Source organism: Xyrauchen texanus, chromosome 26 (genome assembly GCF_025860055.1).
Source record: "Xyrauchen texanus isolate HMW12.3.18 chromosome 26, RBS_HiC_50CHRs, whole genome shotgun sequence".
NCBI classification, from domain to species: Eukaryota; Metazoa; Chordata; class Actinopteri; order Cypriniformes; family Catostomidae; genus Xyrauchen; species Xyrauchen texanus.
Window position 1 is genome coordinate 2836149 of NC_068301.1, and position 16134 is coordinate 2852282.

The 16134-nt window shown below is 36.0% G+C and overlaps 2 protein-coding genes across 2 annotated transcripts in view; both read left to right on the top strand.

Annotated features, from left to right (window-relative positions):
* Nucleotides 1–6501, top strand: part of lrrc3b (leucine rich repeat containing 3B) — a 33861-nt gene extending 27360 nt beyond the window's left edge. Inside the window, exon 3 of the transcript XR_007967570.1 lies at nucleotides 6146–6501. The gene's annotated coding sequence lies outside the window, so the exon portion shown is untranslated. The remainder of the gene's footprint in view (nucleotides 1–6145) is intronic.
* Nucleotides 6502–7273: 772 nt separating this feature from the next.
* LOC127619447 (kelch-like protein 7) lies at nucleotides 7274–16087 on the top strand. Its single transcript, XM_052092305.1, has 9 exons — nucleotides 7274–7503; nucleotides 10247–10349; nucleotides 10459–10552; nucleotides 10622–10746; nucleotides 10962–11137; nucleotides 11229–11403; nucleotides 12452–12594; nucleotides 12685–12925; nucleotides 15825–16087. The coding sequence occupies exons 1-9, from the start codon at nucleotides 7366–7368 to the stop codon at nucleotides 16085–16087; spliced, it is 1458 nt and encodes a 485-aa protein (XP_051948265.1). The 5' UTR covers nucleotides 7274–7365.
* The last annotated feature ends 47 nt before the right edge of the window (nucleotides 16088–16134 follow it).

The window sequence follows — 16134 nt, forward strand, 5'->3', positions numbered from 1 at the left end:
TTTTGGAAACCAATTCCTAATATTCTAAGAATGTTCTCTTTAGGTTTGATGTCTTATACCCATAAACGAATGTTCCCAGAACATTGTAGGAAGGTTTTTGTGTGAAAGTCAGTGGCAAGAAAAAGTATGTGAACCCTTTGGAATTAGCTGGTTTTCTGCATGAATTGGTCCTATATTATGTTCTCATCTTCATAGAAGTCACAAGTATAGACAAACACAAACAATTATAATCGTTCATATCTTCATTGAACACCCCATTAAACATTCACAGTGCTGTGGAAAAAGTAAGTGAACCCTTGGATTTAATAACTGGTCGATCCTCCTTTGGCAGCAATAATAACCATACCTGTTTAATGTTTTCTGTATAGTAGACTCATAAACAGAGATGTTAACCAGCACCAATGATTTCTTCAAGTCTTTATCTGTCACTCTAGTGTTCTTCTTTACCTCATTGATCATTCTGCGGTGTGCCATTTGAGTCATCTTGTCTGGACGGCCACTTCTAGAGAGAGTACCTATAGTACTAAATCATCTCCATTTATAGACAGTTTGTCTAACTGTGCACAGATGAATATCTAACGGCCACTTCTAGAGAGAGTACCTATAGTACTAAATCATCTCCATTTATAGACAGTTTGTCTAACTGTGGACAGATGAATATCTAACGGCCACTTCTAGAGAGAGTACCTATAGTACTAAATCATCTCCATTTATAGACAGTTTGTCTAACTGTGGACAGATGAATATCTAACAGCCACTTCTAGTGAGAGTACCTATAGTACTAAATCATCTCCATTTATAGACAGTTTGTCTAACTGTGGACAGATGAATATCTAACAGCCACTTCTAGAGAGAGTACCTATAGTACTAAATCATCTCCATTTATAGACAGTTTGTCTAACTGTGGACAGATGAATATCTAACAGCCACTTCTAGTGAGAGTACCTATAGTACTAAATCATCTCCATTTATAGACAGTTTGTCTAACTGTGGACAGATGAATATCTAACGGCCACTTCTAGAGAGAGTACCTATAGTACTAAATCATCTCCATTTATAGACAGTTTGTCTAACTGTGGACAGATGAATATCTAACAGCCACTTCTAGTGAGAGTACCTATAGTACTAAATCATCTCCATTTATAGACAGTTTGTCCAACTGTGGACAGATGAATATCTAACAGCCACTTCTAGTGAGAGTACCTATAGTACTAAATCATCTCCATTTATAGACAGTTTGTCTAACTGTGAACAGAAGAATATCTCAAATGTTCGAGATAACTCTGTAACCCTTTCCAGCTTCATGCAAAGCAACAACTCTTGATTGTAGGTCATCTGAGATTTATTTTTGCGAGGCACGGCTCACGTCAGCAGATGCTTCTTGTGAACAGCAAACTCAAAATGTTTGAGTGCTTTTTATAAGTCATAGTAGCTTTAACCCGCACCTCCGATCTTGTTTTCTTTAACTGGAGACCAGGTTTTCCAACTCCTGATTCCAATTTTTTGGAGACGATTTATTGATATCAATAGTCTAGGGGTTCACTTACTTTTTCCACAGCACTGTGCATGTTTAATGGGATGTGTTCAATAAAGACATGAAAGATTACAATCGTTTGCGTGTTGTTATCTTAAGCACATTGTGTTTGTCTATACTTCAAGATCATAATATCTGACCAATTAAAGCAGAAATCCAGCTAATTACAAAGGGTTCACATACTTTTTCTTGACACACTATTTGATTATCCTTTATTAGACATTAGAGAGCTTATTAGACACAATTACTGACATTTAGAGCAATATATAAAATTTTCCGAAAGTAAAAGCTGATTGGTTTGATTCGTGGCTTAAAACTCTTTTATGAAGGATTTTATGAAATGGGAAAAATACTTCTGGAACCAAGACGTCCATTGGTGTAATCAGATGAATTGTGTTTGACCTCTTTAAGCAGTTCAGCTCCTTCAGTGAATGTGTCTAATTCCTCTCAATGTGCGTGTTGGTGTGATGGAAAGCATTTGGTGTCCTCATGTTTACTCAAACCCAGCACGCCTCAACGTGTCTGTTTATAGCACGCAAACATGCCATTTGGCACGTTCTGCCTGGTTCCTGCCATCCTCTCCCCATGTCCTGTTTCGCTCTCTCTCACTTTCTCACTCTCTGTTTCTCACTTACTGTCTTCCTGCTTTTGGGGAAATTCAGGTGTGCATGTTCAAGTGAGAAAACTCTTCCTGTTTCTTCAGGCATGTCTGTGTAAACCTATAGTTTCCGCCTGATCTCACGAAATTATGTGACTTCCACATGGCGCCATTTTTACAAAACGATACTAAGTCCACCGAAGTCTTACATGCCACACCAGAATCTCACTGTTGTGACGGTGGCTCGACCAATGCACAGTTGCATCATTTTCTGGATGAAATGAGCCCTTTATTTTTTGAGGTTTTCCTTCATCATAGGGCGTGAAGCAGACTTTGGGGTCCATTAAGGAAATGGATATATGTAAATGACGTGGTTGTAGTTCATGGAACAATCGTCTTGTTTTCTTTCATGTGGGATCCGGGCAGCTTGTTAGCGAGAGGCTTTCACAGTTTGGCAGCCTGGCACCGAGCACACTGACGGATCCGGCACGCTGGTGATGTGATGTGTGCAAAACACAGAAATATCATTCAGCTCACAGCGATCCCCCAGACCACCTCTCTTGAACACAATAACATGCCCCTTTCTGTCTGTCTGTCTGTCTGCTATTCTATCTATCTGTCTGTCATTCTATCGGTCTGTCTGTCTGTGTGTCTGTCTGCCTGTCTGTCTGTCTGTCTGCCATTCTATCTATCTGTCTGTCTGCCTGCCATTCTGTCTATCTGTCTGTCTGTCTGCCTGCCATTCTGTCTATCAATCTGTCTGTCTGTTATCTATCTATCGGTCTGTCTGTCTGTCTGTCTGTCTGTCTGTCATTCTATCTATCCATCTATCTGTCTGTCTGTCTGTCTGTCTGACATTCTATCGGTCTGGCTATCTGTCTGTCTGCCTGTCTGTCTGTCTGCCATTCTATCTATCAATCTGTCTGTCTGTCTGTTATCTGTCTGTCTGCCATTCTATCTATCTGTCTGTCTGCCTGCCATTCTGTCTATCTCTCTGTCTGTCTGCCTGCCATTCTATCGGTCTGTCTGTCTGCCTGTCTGTCTGTCTGTCTGCCATTCTATCTATCAATCTGTCTGTCTGTTATCTATCTATCGGTCTGTCTGTCTGTCTGTCTGTCATTCTATCTGTCTGTCTGTCTGACAGTCTATCGGTCTGTCTATCTGTCTGTCTGCCTGTCTGTCTGTCTGTCTGCCATTCTATCTATCAATCTGTCTGTCTGTCTGTTATCTGTCTGTCTGCCATTCTATCTATCTGTCTGTCTGCCTGCCATTCTGTCTATCTGTCTGTCTGTCTGTCTGTCTGTTATCTATCTATCTATCTATCTATTGGTCTGTCTGTCTGTCTGTCTGTCATTCTATCTATCCATCTATCTGTCTGTCTCTCTGTCTGTCTGCCATTCTGTCTATCAATCTGTCTGTCTGTCTGTCTGTTATCTGTCTGTATGCCATTCTATCTATCTGTCTGTCTGTCTGCCATTCTGTCTATCTATCTATCTGTCTGTCTGTCTGCCATTCTATCTATCTGTCTGTCTGTCTGTTTGTCTGTTATCTGTCTGTCTGTCTGCCATTCTATCTATCTGTCTGTCTGTTGTATCTATCAGTTTGGATGAATCAGAACAGATTTCAGTTTCTCTTGCAGTGGCTCCTTCAAAAAATGATTGTATGTGTGAGTCAAATATCCAGGTTGTGGTTCCAGGGTTTCCCAGCGCTCTTCTGGCCTTTGGGATATTCTCTGGGCTTCTACAGGGATACTCCTCCAGGATATGACCCTTTTCAGCCACTCTCTTAAATGTGGTAAAACAGAAATAGAGTTGTTCGGAATGATGCACTGCCTGATGGGAATCAAGCAAAAAAAACAAAAAACTTTAAAGCGATGATTACAACAAAAACTCCCACAAATGTGAATCAATAGGATGATTGGGCGTTTTTCACAACCTCATGTACAGCTCAGAGAGATCAAAGCACTTTTTGTAATCGAGCTGCTGTTTCCTTCAGCTGTAAGAACTGCACAGATGGGGAAAACACGGCCATGACAGTGTGAATATATACATGTGTGTTACACATTCCTCTTCAATGTCCAAAAATACAATAAGAGGTTGTTTGAATTGCTTAGTCTCTCTCTCTCTCTCTCTCTCTCTCTCTCTCTCTCTCTCCCATGCCTTTTTCGAGAGATCATGTGATCCATTAAATATATCAACACAGTATTTGGCTGCCAAAAGGTGCGAATGTTTTTACAGTGGATTGAATTAAATCTGAATACATTTGCATAATTTAAAGGAACAAAAAGCAGATGAAGGCAAGCAAATTCACTTCTATTCTTATAAAACCTGTCTTTGATGCAATTAACCATTTTTGCTTTCTTTCAATGTGTCATGCGATTGCCTTTTAATGTCTTTCTTGCAGGTTTAAATGCCTGATGAAGATCACATGACTTCCACTAAAAGTCATTTTAATACATATATATACTGTATATATATATATATTTACAACCCCAATTCCAAAAAGATTGGGACAGTCGAGTGTTTACCTCTGTGAAACATCACCATTTCTTCTAATAACACTGATTAAGCATTTAGGCACTGAAGACAAAAAGTGGAATGTCCCCCATTCATCATTATGTAGGTCTTCAGCTGCACAACTGTATGGGTCTTCATTGCTGTATTGTGCGCTTCATAATGCACCACACATTCTCAATTGGAGATGGTCAGGACTGGTGGAAAGCTAATCTTGCACACGCACTCTCTGCTTTGATTCGGCCACCATGTGGTTTGAAGTTGTCCTGATGAAAATGCTGGGACGTCCCTGGAAAAGATGGTGCTGGATGGCATTATATGCTGCTCCAAAATGTGTACATATCTGTCTGCATCAGCTGGACCACACAGATGTGCGAGTTACTCATGCCATGGGCACTGATACACCCCTGGCCCATACAGACACTGGCTTTTGGACCTGATGGTAATAACATCCTCTTTGGCCAGGATAATAAAAGAAGTCAGCAGTGCTTTGAACCTGCCTGGGGAGAAGGCCCGCCTGCGGTACCCGCCGGGGGTCGCCGCGTGCCGGCGTCTGGACGCGCGCGGGGGAGAGGGAACGAGGCGACGCGGCGTGGCCATGGTCGCGCCGGAGGTCACTCGCACCCTTCCCTCGTGCCCACACCGGGCGCCCGCGTTGCGCCGGGGTTGTACGGGTGACCTCGCAACAGTCGAGGACGGACCGCCGCAGTCCGCCTCGGGCGAGGGGAGCGCCACCACCCCTGCCTCGGCCTCGCTCTGTGTGGCTCGTCCGGCCTTCTCGCCCTCCGGAGCCTTTCGGTAATGATCCTTCCGCAGGTTCACCTACGGAAACCTTGTTACGACTTTTACTTCCTCTAGATAGTCAAGTTTGATCGTCTTCTCGGCGCTCCGCCAAGGCCCGCGAGGAGCCCCGGCGGGGCCGATCCAAGGACCTCACTAAACCATCCAATCGGTAGTAGCGACGGCCAGTGTGTACAAATGCTCCTTTACATAGTAATGTCTTAACTTGTATCTGTGGATGCAGCAGCGAGTGGTGTTGAGTAACAAAGGTTCACTAAAGTTGAGAGCGAGCCCAGAGAAGTCGGCAGCGCTTCTGGACAGTGATGATGTACGGCTTCTCCTTTACATAGTAAAGTCTGAACTAGCATCTGTGGATGCAGCGGTGAGTGCTATTGACTAACAAAGGTTACTAAAGTAATCTAAAGCCCATGTTCATGATATCCATTACAGTTGAATGATGTTTTTTAAGATGTCTGAGGGGTCAGAGATCACATGAATTCAGAAGTGGTTTTGGTCTTGCCCTTTACGCACCAACATTTGACCAAATTCCTTGAATCTTTTAACTATATTGTGCAGTGTAGAGGGTGAAATGCACAAAATTCTGAGGTTTTATACACTGTATATATGACCATTTGAATCTCTTTTAAATTTGGGGTTAATATAACATGATCAGGTGTTTTCTTTTTGTTGTGTTTTTCTCCTCCGTGTTGTCTTTTTCAGAAAGACAAATCTGACAACCTTTGGCACCTTCCAGATGACCAGGCAGCAAGAACAATGTCCCGACATGTTGAGGCGTCTTCTGCTGTTCAGGTGGACGAGCAGACAGACCTAATCACCACTCAGACATCTGACAGCAACTTGTTCAAATTAAAGCTTTCTGAAATTAAGCAGGGAAGAAGCGTTCTGGTTCCTTTGGTCGCCGTAACAAGCAGACCTCAGAGAGGTCGTGTTGTTAAGAGCTGAGGACAGACTTTACCTCATTAAACACAGAAAAGTGCCTGGCATGCCTTCTCTTGTGTAAAACTCTCCATATACGTGGAGTCAAAGGATAAATGCAAACGCTGTAGCCGTTTACACCCTAGGCATTAAACCTGAGAAATATTGGATTATATCTTTCTCTCTAATTGGGCCGGACTGGACTCACTTTGACCTCTAATGATCAAATAACTACATGCATACACACTAAGACACATATGCAAAAGGAAAAAAAAGGAGGGAGAGATTAAAAAGAATAGCTGATTGCAAATACATATCAATAAAATATTATTTAAAGAGTGGTTGTCTTTCTTTTTGTAGTGTTTGAATTTTGTTGATGTGATATTGTCCCCTAGTCTTTAATAAAATATTTTACAAATATATATTTACAATTTAGTAACATTAGAACACCTTCCTCTCTGAAAGGCAGAACGATATATTTATCAATTTCTTACATTTTTGTATTTAAATAAAACTATACAGTAAGACATTTATGTAATGCGTCTAAGGTAAGCGCTTACATTATTATAGATTGTTTTAACACTGACATCTAGTGTGCATAGTGTCAAATAAATCACAGATTTATCTGTTTTCAGTTTGACTTTTATTTTGATAAACTCCTTTAGCGGGCTTTTAGAGTGGAATCCTTTTTTACGGTTGCTTACTTCACACCATTCCTGTCGCTCAGAGCGGACTTCATAGCCTTCTTCGTTAAATTAACTTTCTCCAAAAGCTAAATAGGTAAGTATACTTATAATAAATAAAGAAATGACATATTTATTCTTCATCCGGAGATCATTTAAAGAGCACTTCGTCCATTTTTCAGTTTTAAATGGGACTTTTATTTTGACACGCTCATTCGGTAGGCGGAAGTAGAGAATCCTGTTGTTCTGTTGTTTAGTACACAAAGCCACAGAGAACAACCACTGTTTTTATTTAATAATCTCTCATCATACGCGTGATAAATGATGATTAGTATGGCCTCAACGTCATGCGAGAAGACATTAGGACCCAAAAAGAAAAGCGAGAAGAAGATTGCATCTAAAGAGGAGTTCAGATTATTGTCAAATATCATGGGAGTTATGAATAATTTGAGGAAGCAGGTACATATCATCTGACATATGCATCACATAATATGAGATGTCTGGCATATCCATTATATAATCTGTATAGTCTGAGTTAAGTGGTGTATTCATCACATAATCCGACAAATCTGACACATGCATCATATAAACTGAGATATCTGGCATATCCATCGTAGAATATGAGATATTTTAGAAGTACATCATATAATCTGAGATACCTGGCATATGCATTATTTAATTTGAGATATGAATCCCTAACAATCTACTGTATGCATCATATAAACAGATATTGATTGAGACATGATTCATATAATCTGAGATGCATTTTGTTTTTATTGAGTTATGCATCATATAATTTGAAATGTGGAACATATGCATCATATAATATGACATGCATAATATGAGATATTTGAGAAATTCATCATAATCTACAATATTATTGATATTCATCACATAATAAGACATATCTGACATTTGCATCATATAATATGAGATATGCACCATAAAACCTGACTTATCGCACATGTGCATACGTAGTCTGAGATTTTTGACATGCATTATTTAATCTGAGATATTTGAGATATGCATTATACAATCTGACATCTGGGCTATGCGGATTATATAATCTGACAAATATTGCATATGCATCATAGAGTAAGAGATATTTTAGATGAACATCATATAATCTGAGATATGTCATATCCATTAATATGAGATATTTGAGATAATGCATCATATAATCTGACATCTGGATTATACATCATATTATATGATGAGATCATGCATCTTATAATCTGAGATATGCATCATCATAATACTGAGATATTTATAGATGATGCATCATATAATCTGAGATATGCATCATATAATCTGAGATATGCATCATATGAATATGAGATATGCATCATATAATCTGAGATATGCATCATATAATATGAGATATTTTAGATGAACATCATATAATCTGAGATATGCATCATATAATCTGAGATATGCATCATATAATATGAGATATTTTAGATGAACATCATATAATCTGAGATATTTGAGATATGCATCATATAATATGAGATATGCATCATATAATATGAGATATTTTAGATGAACATCATATAATCTGAGATATGCATCATATAATCTGAGATATGTATCATATAATCTGAGATATTTTAGATGAACATCATATAATCTGAGCTTTGCATCATATAATCTGAGATTTGCATCATATAATATGAGATATGCATGATAGAATATGAGATATTTTAGATGAACATCATATAATCTGAAATTTGCATCACATAATCTGAGATATGCATCATATAATCTGAGATATGCATCATATAATCTGAGATATTTTAGATGAACATCATATAATCTGAAATTTGCATCATATAATCTGAGATATGCATCATATAATCTGAGATATGCATCATATAATCTGAGATATGCATCATATAATCTGAGATATGCATCATAGAATATGACATATTTTAGATGAACATCATATAATCTGAAATTTGCATCACATAATCTGAGATATGCATCATATAATCTGAGCTATGCATCATAGAATATGAGATATTTTAGATGAACATCATATAATCTGAGATATGCATCATAGAATATGAGATATTTTAGATGAACATCATATAATCTGAGATTTGCATCATATAATCTGAGATATGCATCATATAATCTGAGATATGCATCATAGATGAATATGAGCATATAATCTGAGATATGCATCATATAATCTGAGATATGCATCATATAATATGAGATATTTTAGATGAACATCATATAATCTGAGATATGCATCATAGAATATGAGATATTTTAGATGAACATCATATAATCTGAGATATTACATCATATAATATGAGATATGCATCATATAATCTGAGATATGCATCATATAATATGAGATATTTTAGATGAACATCATATAATCTGAGATATGCATCATATAATCTGAGATATGCATCATATAATATGAGATATGCATCATATAATATGAGATATGCATCATATAATCTGAGATATGCATCATAGAATATGAGATATTTTAGATGAACATCATATAATCTGAGATTTGCATCACATAATCTGAGATATGCATCATATAATCTGAGATATGCATCATATGAGATATTTTAGATGAACATCATATAATCTGAGATATGCATCATATAATCTGAGATATGCATCATAGAATATGAGATGCATCATATAATCTGAGATATGCATCATATAATCTGAGATATGCATCATATAATATGAGATGTGCATCATATAATCTGAGATATGCATCATATAATATGAGATATGCATCATATAATCTGAGATATGCATCATATAATCTGAGATATGCATCATATAATATGAGATATGCACCATATAATCTGAGATATGCATCATATAATCTGAGATATGCATCATATAATCTGAGATATGCATCATATAATATGAGATATGCATCATATAATCTGAGATATGCATCATATAATCTGAGATATGCATCATATAATCTGAGATATGCATCATATAATATGAGATATGCATCATAGAATATGAGATATTTTAGATGTACATAATATAATCTGAGACATGAGATGTGCATCATACTTTCAATGTCTGGGATATGGATCTGGTTCTGATATATTACTGATATATATATTATTTATTTCTCTTAAATGCACAGAAATTGCGTTTGTGATAGAAACACGTTTCACTGCCGTGTGACCTTGACCTGTGTTTCCAGGGGATCCTCTGTGATGTCATACTGGTGGTGGAGGGGAAGCACATCCTCGCACACAGAGTGGTGTTGGCTGCCGCGAGCCACTTCTTCAATCTCATGTTTACATGTGAGAGGCAGTCTGTGATGCAGTACAACATGCATGTGCAATATACATTCAATCAGGAGACAAGAGAGGGTTGTTTATGCATTTCATTATATTTTTGCATGTACTACAGCGAGTATGATGGAAGCCACGAATCATGAGGTCGAGCTCGGAGGAGCCGAACCCGAGATCATCGAACTACTGGTGGAGTTTGTCTACACGGCACGGTAAGTCAGGACCAAACGTAGAGACGGGGCTACGGACACGTATAAAAGGTTTTCTTTATGTTCTTGCAGGATCTCAGTGAACAGTAATAATGTTCAGTCTCTGCTGAACGCTGCTAATCAATATCAGATTGAACCTGTGAAGAAGATGTGTGTGGACTTCCTGAAAGAGCAGGTGGACGCGACCAACTGTCTGGGTGAGACCACTACGTCTCTATGAGCACTGAGGGCAGTTTTGGGCTGTTTATTAAGCTCGTAGTATTTGTCTATTTTGTGGGTCTCTTATTTCAGTTACTTTTGGCCTATATGGTAATTATACATCTATACTGTGTCTGTTATGCCTGTTTTTTCAAAGCAGAAATTCGGCATAAATCATTAGATGCATGTTGCTATTGGTTGTTTTGATCGTAAGGCATCAGCGCATTGGCGGAGTGTCTGAACTGTCCCGAGCTGAAGGTCGCGGCGGACGATTTCATTCATCAGCACTTCACTGATGTTTATAAGATGGACGAGTTCCTGCAGCTGGATGTGAAACAGGTGACACACCTGCTGCAGCAAGACACACTGACCGTCAGAGCCGAAGACCAGGTGAGAACACCCCTGACGATCCTTACAGAAGATACTGTGATGCACCATGGTGCGGTGATGGGTTTAACAGTGTTGTGTGTCGCTCATACAGATATACGACGCAGCGGTTCGGTGGCTCAAGTACAACGTGTTGAATCGGCAGCAGTACATTGTTGACATTCTGGGGAAAGTTCGGTTCCCCCTCGTATCAAAGAACTTCCTCAGTAAGACGGTTCAGGCCGAACCGCTGATCCAGGACAATCCGGAGTGCCTGAAAATGATCATCTGTGAGTCACCTGTGATTATATGTGTGTTCGAGTTGAGTCTTTTATTTCAGAATTTCATTTAAATTTAATAAAAGAAGGAAAAAAATATTATTTATATAAAAAAATAATATATTTTTTTAACTTTATTTTTCTTTTTATAATGTATTTATATATATATATATATATATATATATATATATATATATAAAGGTTGTATAATTTTTTTTTAAATAGATACATTTTATATTTTATCTGTTCATTATTTAACCTATATTCACCCAAAATGCAAATTCTCTCATTATTTACTCACCCTCATGCCGTCCCAGATGTGTGACTTTCTTTCTTCTTCAGAACACAAATGAAGATTTTTAGAAGAATATTTCAGCTCCATACAATGCAATCGAATGGTGACTAGAACTTTGAAGCTCTAAAAAGCACATAAAGGCAGCATAAAAGTAATCCATAAGACTCCGGTGGTTTAATCCATGTCTTCAGAAGTGATATGATAAGTGTGGGTGAGAACAGACCAAAAATGAAACTCCTTTTTGCGATTACAGTCTCTATGATCATGATTTTTTGCTTGATTATACTTCCTAGTGCTTGATGCATGCGCAGAGCGCTAACTGGCACTATGAGAAGTGTAATCGCCAAAGGAGACCGCTTATGTCAAGATTTATAGTAAGTTATATTTTAGTCTGTTCTCACCCAAACTCAATTGGATCGCTTCTGAAGACATGGATTAAACCACTGGATTACATTTATGCTGCCTTTATGTGCTTTTTTGAGCTTCAAAGTTCTGGTCACCATTCACTTGCATTGTATGGATCTACAGAGCTGAAATATTCTTCTAAAAATCTTAATTTGTGTTCTGCAGAAGAAAGAAAGTCACACACATCTGGGACAGCATGAGGGTGATTAAATGGTGAGAGAATTTACATTTTTGGGTGTACTGTCCCTTTAAATATCATCATTTTAGAAGACTTGTGCGCTCTATAAATGTCTCTTGTGTGGTGAAACTCACTCAGAGTTACTCAGACCTCATAATGAGTCTCTGTGTGTTCGTGGTCAGGTGGGATGCGATATCATCTCTTGTCTCCAGAAGACCGCGAGGAGCTCGGTGAGAGCAGTCGACCACGCCGCAAGAAACACGACTACCGCATCGCTCTGTTCGGAGGCTCGCAACCGCAGTCCTGCCGTTACTTTAACCCGAAGGTATAGGCGCCCCCGAGAATAATCCCAATCCCAAGTGTTCATTGGAGGCTTGTGATGTGGAGTTTTTGTCATTATTGTGATTTGTTCCAGGATTACAGTTGGACAGACATCCGCTGTCCGTTTGAGAAACGCCGTGATGCCACGTCTGTGTTCTGGGACAATGTCGTGTACATCCTGGGCGGGTCTCAGCTCTTCCCCATTAAACGCATGGACTGCTATAACGTGGTGAAGGACAGCTGGTACTCGAAACTCGGACCCCCAAACCCACGGGACAGTCTGGCTGCCTGCGCATCTAAAGGAAAGATCTACACCTCAGGAGGATCAGAAGTGGGTACGTTTGGTGAAATAGAGAGAGGATGAGTTTGACTTTAAGTTGGGACAACTCTCATTTTTGTGCTAGTCACATGAGCAGAAACACCCCGTGTACCGACCCGTGTTCACTGTCATTCAACACACATTGAAAACCATCTAATAAATGAAAGTTCATTTCTTTATTAGGCTATAGTAATTAAAAACATCCAATTAAAGAAGTATTTATGCTGTGTCAGGATGGTAATAATTTAATAAAATAAAATAAAAAGGTATATTTATAGTTATTATTGTTGTGTCAGGATGGTAATAATTTAATAAAATAAAATAAAAAGGTATATTTATAGTTATTATTATTGTTGTGTCAGGATGGTAATAATTTAATCAAATAAAAAAGTATATTTTAAATATTGAGGCTGGTTCAGGATGGCAATAATTTATTTAAATAAATAAATAAAACTATATTTGTTGTACATTTTTAAGATGTGTCTGGATTGTAATAATTTAATCAAATAAAATATAGTTATTTTGAATATTTAATTTGTGTTAGAATGGTAAAATCATAATATAATATAGTAATTTATTCATAATTATTTTTTTATAATAATACAGTATATTTAGACTGCGTTAGGATGGTAGTAAATTAATTAGATTTATTAATTAATTATTTATTGTAAATATTTAGCCAAGTCTGGAGCATCATAATTGATTAAAATGAAGATAAATATATTTATTGTAAATATTTAGCTGAGTTTGGAGCATCATAATTGATTAAAATGAATATAAATATATTTATTGTAAATATTTAGCCAAGTCTGGAGCGTCATAATTGATTAAAATGAAGATAAATATATTTATTGTGAATATTTAGCCAAGTCTGGAGCATCATAATTGATTAAAATGAATATAAATATATTTATTGTAAATATTTAGCCAAGTCTGGAGCGTCATAATTGATTAAAATGAAGATAAATATATTTATTGTAAATATTTAGCTTGAGTTTGGAGCGTCATAATTGATTAAAATGAAGATAAATATATTTATTGTAAATATTTAGCTGAGTTTGGAGCGTCATAATTGATTAAAATGTAAATAAATATATTTATTGTGAATATTTAGCCTGAGTTTGGAGCGTCATAATTGATTAAAATGAAGATAAATATATTTATTGTAAATATTTAGCCAAGTTTGGAGCATCATAATTGATTAAAATGAAGATAAATATATTTATTGTGAATATTTAGCCAAGTTTGGAGCATCATAATTGATTAAAATGAAGATAAATATATTTATTGTGAATATTTAGCCAAGTCTGGAGCATCATAATTGATTAAAATGAAGATAAATATATTTATTGTGAATATTTAGCCAAGTCTGGAGCATCATAATTGATTAAAATGAATATAAATATATTTATTGTAAATATTTAGCCAAGTCTGGAGCGTCATAATTGATTAAAATGAAGATAAATATATTTATTGTAAATATTTAGCTGAGTTTGGAGCGTCATAATTGATTAAAATGAAGATAAATATATTTATTGTAAATATTTAGCCAAGTTTGGAGCATCATAATTGATTAAAATGTAAATAAATATATTTATTGTGAATATTTAGCCAAGTTTGGAGCATCATAATTGATTAAAATGAAGATAAATATATTTATTGTAAATATTTAGCCAAGTTTGGAGCATCATAATTGATTAAAATGTAAATAAATATATTTATTGTGAATATTTAGCCAAGTTTGGAGCATCATAATTGATTAAAATGAAGATAAATATATTTATTGTGAATATTTAGCCAAGTCTGGAGCATCATAATTGATTAAAATGAAGATGAATATATTTATTGTGAATATTTAGCCAAGTTTGGAGCATCATAATTGATTAAAATGAAGATAAATATATTTATTGTGAATATTTAGCCAAGTCTGGAGCATCATAATTGATTAAAATGAAGATAAATATATTTATTGTAAATATTTAGCCAAGTTTGGAGCATCATAATTGATTAAAATGTAAATAAATATATTTATTGTGAATATTTAGCCAAGTTTGGAGCATCATAATTGATTAAAATGAAGATAAATATATTTATTGTAAATATTTAGCCAAGTTTGGAGCATCATAATTGATTAAAATGTAAATAAATATATTTATTGTGAATATTTAGCCAAGTTTGGAGCATCATAATTGATTAAAATGAAGATAAATATATTTATTGTGAATATTTAGCCAAGTCTGGAGCATCATAATTGATTAAAATGAAGATGAATATATTTATTGTGAATATTTAGCCAAGTTTGGAGCATCATAATTGATTAAAATGAATATAAATATATTTATTGTGAATATTTAGCCAAGTCTGGAGCATCATAATTGATTAAAATGTAAATAAATATATTTATTGTGAATATTTAGCCAAGTTTGGAGCATCATAATTGATTAAAATGAATATAAATATATTTATTGTGAATATTTAGCCAAGTCTGGAGCATCATAATTGATTAAAATGTAAATAAATATATTTATTGTGAATATTTAGCCAAGTTTGGAGCATCATAATTGATTAAAATGAAGATAAATATATTTATTGTGAATATTTAGCCAAGTCTGGAGCATCATAATTGATTAAAATGAAGATGAATATATTTATTGTGAATATTTAGCCAAGTTTGGAGCATCATAATTGATTAAAATGAATATAAATATATTTATTGTGAATATTTAGCCAAGTTTGGAGCATCATAATTGATTAAAATGTAAATAAATATATTTATTGTAAATATTTAGCCAAGTCTGGAGCATCGTAATTGAAAATAAATATATATGTATCACCTAATTTAAACATATTTTCTCAGTCATAACCGTGATATAAACCTTTATAAAGACCTTCATTGAGTGTCTCTGTGATGACAGGAAACTCTGCTCTGAATCTGTTTGAGTGTTATGACACGCGTACAGAGACGTGGCAGACGAAACCCATCATGCTGATGCCACGCTGCAGTCACGGTTCAGTGGAAGCCAACGGGCTCATCTACGTCTGCGGAGGGAGTCTGGGAAACAACGTGTCCGGTAGAGTCCTCAACGACTGCGAAGTCTACGACCCAAACACAGAAAAGTACGTCTCCATTTTCCAGACACGACCCAATTTAATTTCTTCTTTTAGCAATAGAGACTAAGTAGTATGGAACGCAGGTGTAAAGGTTGGGTTAACCATAAGTTAAGC